General features: G+C 45.3%; 1 protein-coding gene across 1 annotated transcript; it reads right to left on the reverse strand.

Annotated features, from left to right (window-relative positions):
* Positions 1–42: 42 nt before the first annotated feature.
* LOC113841842 (peptidyl-prolyl cis-trans isomerase) lies at positions 43–5,617 on the reverse strand. The gene is made up of 2 exons (XM_027448542.3): positions 5,313–5,617; positions 43–616 (listed from the first exon to the last, which is right to left on the reverse strand). The coding sequence occupies exons 1-2, from the start codon at positions 5,385–5,387 to the stop codon at positions 296–298; spliced, it is 396 nt and encodes a 131-aa protein (XP_027304343.2). The 5' UTR covers positions 5,388–5,617; the 3' UTR covers positions 43–295.
* Positions 5,618–6,431: the final 814 nt, after the last annotated feature.

Raw genomic sequence — 6,431 nt, forward strand, 5'->3', positions numbered from 1 at the left:
CGATGCAAATTGCTCTTCAGCAAGCCGAAGTGAAGACAATAGTTATTTTGACAAGACTAAGATTTAATTTGTAAAATTTGACATTCCATACAAATATGTCATAACACAAATACACCCAAAATATGCCAGTGTCTGAACTTATTTAACATGCAAAAAAAATCAATTAGAACACATAAAAAACAACCATAAGCTGCAATTTTACATTTATACATCAGAAGTGTCCTTTTTAAGGAAGTGGAAATAATTAATCAATAACATCTAAATACTGATTTATACTGCTAGAACATCTGTATACTCAAAAGCCAGAATTCTCTATTTGCCCACAGTCTGTAATGACAACTCTTCCACTTACTAACCCGTTGGGAGAACCAAAGGATTCGAGCTTTTTCACAACATCCGTTCCATCTGTCACAGAACCAAACACCACGTATTTAAAGTCCAAGGCTTCTACTGTTTTGAGTGTTGTGAAGAACTGAGAGTTATTCGTATCCCGACCCCTATTTGCCATCGACAGCAATCCAGGACCCGTGTGCTTCACTTCAAAGCTCTCTTCTTCAAATGCATCTCCATAAATTGACCGTCCACCTGTTCCATCATGGTTAGTTACATCACCTCCCTTAAAAAAAAAGCACAGCGTTTACTTTCAAGTCCCAAAGAACAAGATCATCACGAACATCGTGATGTTCAAGAACATCGACCAATAGCACAGTTACATTCTTTCCAAAATAAGAGGTTTTGTTCAAAAAACACAGGTAAAACCTCATTCTTAGTTATCACAAGTACTATAGTTACTTGGATATAAGGCTTTCCACCTTCAGCAGATTTGCTCGTGGTAACAAAGCATTACCGGAATGTTCCTCGTTTATCCTGAACACAGCATTTTATCTTTGTTCCACATGGCAACTACTCTAAGCGGGTCATTCCCACTTTCTGCTTCCTGCTTCACTCGGCCCTTACAACTGGCAACCACGATTATCTCTATTCTCACTTAGTCCCTGCAGGCACAAAACTGACCACCCAGAAAAAGTCATGGTACCACTGATCAGAACTTTCCTGCTTTTGTGCAGAAAGTTTAAAGAAAAGAACAACGAGAGTCATACTTCAGATTCACTTAATACCCAGTCAAGACTGGAGAGTTTTTCACTCTGATGACAAGCCATTTGTATATTGCTATCCATTTCTGAATTTGGAAACGATTGTGCCCTGCCTTGAGGGATGTAGCATTATGCAAAAGCATTCTTGTAGCATGTAAGGAATTCAGTTTATTTTACCTGTTTTAAGTCATTATACCTCCTACTGAATATTTGGAAGACTTTTAGGAACGAAGGGAAGGTATACGTGAGCAGATACCGATCTCCTATGCCTTCAGAAATTATGGGGATACTTTTTGAGAGACTGAATTTGATAACTAGTTATCAGCTCCAGTCCGCTCCTCATAACCAAAGTTTTGTTTTTGAAAGATGTGGGATTTGGAAAACAATGCTTTTCCTGTAACTGGCCAAGGCTACAAACGTGAAATTGAGGTTACTGGTGAAGCAAGCAACAAGCCTTAATACTTGTGACATTTCACAACCACTTCTTACTGAAGAGTGTAGAAGAAGTAGAAGAAGAGAGTCTGCTACATTTAAAGTACAGCCTGTTTTTTTCCCCCAATGTAACAATGTTGCAAAAAGAACCCCTAAAATCTGACAGAGTAAACAAAAAAGATGGTACTTAGTCCTGGTCTAGTACATATCACTCACAACTGTTTCAATATAGGTAAAATGTTTTCTTCCCACCTAAGAAATCCCACCTACTCTCAGTTTAGAGCGTGGAAACACAGCAAAAACCATGGAGTTCGGGCCACGGGGTTACTGCGGAGCCTGGAGGAGGTGCAAACGAGGCTGCCACGTTCTGGGATATAACCACACAAGGCAGGCCATACCCCTTGGGGTCAGGGGCTGTTTCCACCCACAGTAGGGCTGCGCATACGGTCAGCGGAGCATGAAAAAACTAGAAGAACTGAATTACAATTTAAAGGAAGTATTGCTGAGAGTGGTCTCCCGAACCCACGGCACAGTCCGAAATCCCAACGGTGTTATCAGGCTAGTTATATAAACTTTTTTTTGGGGGGGAAGAGGGCTTCTCGTCATGAACACAGTAAGGACTGCATTCAGCTACTGAACTGTTACTGCACTGAATAACTACATACAATAATAACAAATAATAACAATCAAAAAGACCTTACCTAGCACTAAACTATAGGCTTGAGGTGAAAGCCGCATTACATTGAAAACAAGAGAGAAAGATGTGGTAGGAAGGTACGCATTTTAAACTCAGACAAGGTATTTTCTTTAGGAAAACCTCCTGACTGTGCCGATTCAGAAAACAGCCAGAAGAACCAAGTTGTTCATTACGAAGCAAACTGCAGTTTCTGTCTTAAACCTAATAACTAAAGTGCATACATAGGTTAGGTGTGTGTCTCCTTTAAATCAGGATACGGAAGTATTTACATAGGCACAGGTAGAAGCATAGGGAAGAAAGGCTGCCTTGCTGCTTTTCCATCCATCTCAAACACTCATTGAAGAGAGCTGATACAAGTCTTAATAACATAGCCTTTATTGATGACACTGGAAAGATGTTTTGAAGCAACCAGTTTTCCATAAACAGGAAAGGAAATTTTGCTTGCTATGATGTAATTACATAAAATCTGTGTAAGTCACTAGTATAAAAAGGAAAAAACAAACACGTGTAGTTGGTAACACAGTACCATCAGGAATTCCTGAGCAACTGCATTTTCAATAGAAAAGGGAAAAATAAAACAGGTGTGCATGAACAGAACTCAACGGTATAAAACAATCAGGTGTATGTTATAAGGAATTCTGATGACTTGTGAACTCAGTTCTTGAGGATGACTAAAGAAATAGATCCTAGCAGGATCAAACCACATATATTTACACTCACAGTGTAAAAGTAATATTGCCAGTTAATTGAAATATGCATTTCCATTACTGTTCTAGACGTTAAAGAAGCTAAATTTAAACCTCAGGTGTTCACATTTGTAACAAAATTCCTCTTGCATCCTGAATAATTAAGGCAAAGTATGTTATCTTTTGAAAATACCTTGTATATAGTTTCTGCATAAAAATATGAAATAAAAATAAAACTATATATATATATTTAATGGAACACTGTTATGTATGGTCCAGCAGAACAAGGCACAAAAAGTGAATACAATGCAAAAGCATATATAAAAGTTAATGAGTTACTCTGAATGGAATATAGCAAAATTCAAGTAGTTCTGAGCATGCTCATTTCCTGCAGTAGGAATATAGACTTCATACAGATATTTCATGCTAAGTCCGATGTACAGATTCATCATGTAAGCACAAACGATCAGAAGCAGGTCATTTGTACAGTGACTGTATCTAGAAATAAGATACTTTTCAAACCATCTGAAACCAGGCTCCTTAATGAGACTATTTGACCTGAAATCTGGGCATGTTTGTTTGTTTTGTTTTGTTTTTCCATGAGGTGAGGTATGTTTGGTTTCTTGCCCTAGACACTTGAAGTTTTATATTCATGCTTAATCTGCACATCAATACTTTCATTAATATAAATGACACTCTGTGTCCGTAACATTGGACACATTTGCAAAGTGTGTCTTTGCCGGTATTCACAAGCATATTCTCCATCTAAAATTCCACAGAGATTACTGTGCACAGTGGCACACTTGTACCAATTCTACTGCATTATCAGGGTCTGAAACCTTTCAGGTGAGCTGATATTTAATTTAGTCTATAAGTGTGGTCTATTTATCAACAAATAAGTATACATGTACACGTACAGAGAATGGAAAATTTCAAAATATCTCAGTCTGATTGAAAGGCATGCATCATAATCTATTATCTCATTGCAGCCTCAAAGTCCCTCCCCACGAGTACGATGTATAACATTTCCATAAAGAACAGGGAGAGCAGAAAGGTCTTCACTTCCTTCCCAAAGTTTCAGCTAGTTTCTTCAGTCTTTTCTTCAGCTCTAGAGGAAGCTTCTCATAGCAGGTTTTGCAGACAGGCTTCATATCAAATTCTCATATCAAACTAGAAGCTATTTTTAAATATGTATTTAAAATCCGAGCTCCCAACATCGGATCAAAAAGCAGGTTTTGTCTGTGAACTCCAAACTACTGGAGGTAGTTAGGCCCAACGACGCAAAACATGAATCAACGGTCTGCATTCGAAATACACTCAAATTGCTACTCCCCACCCCTCCCCCACCCCCAAGTGATCTATGTAAAACTTTAAGCGAATTTAAATGAAAACAGGCCTCCGCGTTTTCGGTCCATCTTTTCAGGTATCACTGACACGCCAGAGCGGACTCACGCTTGACACCTTGCGGACAGGGATGAAAAGCAACCTCAAAAGAAACGCTTGCAGCCTTGGCAGACCCTTCCCTCCGAAATCAACACAACAAGGAAACCAGTAACTATTCCCTCGGTGGACTGTGCTACACAGTCAGCTGTAAGCATCGCTCGAAAGTCAAAACTAAACGCGTCCGGTGGCCTTGAGCACAAGAAGAGGAGAGGAAATATTTTGTGTCGAGGCCACCGGGGAGTATCAACACTGTGGGAACGTATCTGTGCACCTGGCGGCGATGCACTTGACGCTGTCTAGCCCAAACAGTGCCCAAGTCGAACCCACAAAGTCACAGGACAGCTTTGCTGCTGCTGCTGCTGCTGGGAAAGGCACCAACCAAAGGCACAGCCCCTGCACGCAGTCCCTACCGGATCACGCTTAGCTCGGGCACATTCACGCCGCTTCAAAGCAACTCCGAGCGGCAGGCCGGGATCTTTCAGGATTAGGGCCCGCTGAATCGCATCAGGCGGCTGAGCGTTTCCCAGCTAAAATGGGCACGGGTGGCGTTTGTCACCCCCGGGCCCGCTGGCTGACAGGGAGCGGAGCTGTGCGCCCCCAGCCCCCCTCGCTCGGCGCTGTCGCTTCAGCGAGCGGCCGGCCAGAAACCTCCACGGCGCCGCACGGAAAGGACACTGAAACTTGAAGGCGGCGCGGTGCTTCGTTTGTGAAGGAAAGTACCTCTCCCTCGCTCCGGCCCCGAGGAAAGCCCTGCTATAAAACCCCTCCTGTCCGTGAGGCGCCGCGGGGCAGGGGCAGGGGCAGGGGCAGGGGCAGGGGCAGGGGCAGCCCCAACCCTCCCCTCACGACGCCGGCCACCCCCCTAGCCCCCCACCCCACCCGGGACCCCACCGGGACCCCACCGGGACCCCCTCCGCCTCCCCCCCCGCCGGCCAAGGGAAGCGGCGAGGCCTCGCTCACCTCTCTCCGAGAAGCCGCAGAGGCCTGCACGGAGGCGACACAGCGCTCCACCTCGGCCTTGCTGCGCCTCAACATGGCGACCGCAGCAGCGCCGAGCCCGGCCGGGCTCCGCTCCGCTCCGCTCCGCTCCCGTGCCGCGCCGCGCCGCCGCAGCGGCACAAACAAACAGCTCCAGGCGGGGCACCGGCCGCGCCCGAGGAACGCCGCGCACGCAGCGCGCTACGCACACTGCGCACACTGCGCACACTGCGCACGCCCCCGCTGAATGCGCAGGAGCCGTTGCCACAGTGCGGGGAGGGGAGGGGCGAGGCTGTGACGCATGCGCGGGGCGGCCGCTGGGGCTCCCTGACAGGGCTTTAGGAACTGAGTTTGCAAAGGGTCCCTCAGAAAGTAGCTGGGAGCAGCCCTGAAGACGCGCAGGCTGCAGAGTTTGAGACACGAGCTGTAACTTATTCTTTTGGATTGATTGATTTAATTTTGTAAGCCGTAAGGCGGTTGCCCCGCGGCTTGCTGGAGGTGTGCCCCTCTCGCTTTTCTGCAAGTTCCAGGCACTTTGGTCAAATGGAGGCCACTGGGCTGTCCCCAAATGGTGTGATATCTCTGTGGACAGGCTGCGTTAAAATTTCATCCCCTCCTCAGTCTCTAGCGTCCCACTGACATGCACAAGTTTCCTGCTGGACCTAAGCACTACCCACATCTCCACAACTCCTCCCGCCTTTATAAAAAAAAAAATAATAATAAAGTATTGATTCAAAGATCGAAGCCGAAATTCCTTTAAGTGGTATATTCTTTATTGCAGCGCTGGATGCACGGGGGATCTCTCCACCTATCGTGCATACCCAAAGCGGAAAGCAGTCTTGAATTTATACAATCAATCTCTCAATATTCTACAAGCGCCTATACATATGCATTACCTATCCCCGCCTTCCCTCGCTTCTCATGCTAATTAGCCTTTTGGCACCTTGCGCCTGCGTAGAGCCTCCCAAGAATTGTGGGCAGGGGTCTTTGGGACGTGGGCAGGGGTCTTTGGGAGGAAGACCCCGAGTCTTCCTCACAGTGTACTTTTCACCTTTGGTCAGGAATCTGATGAATTGGCACGTTTCTTAATTGCGAGAGCTG

Source organism: Anas platyrhynchos, chromosome 3, assembly GCF_047663525.1.
Source record: "Anas platyrhynchos isolate ZD024472 breed Pekin duck chromosome 3, IASCAAS_PekinDuck_T2T, whole genome shotgun sequence".
Lineage (NCBI taxonomy): Eukaryota > Metazoa > Chordata > Aves > Anseriformes > Anatidae > Anas > Anas platyrhynchos.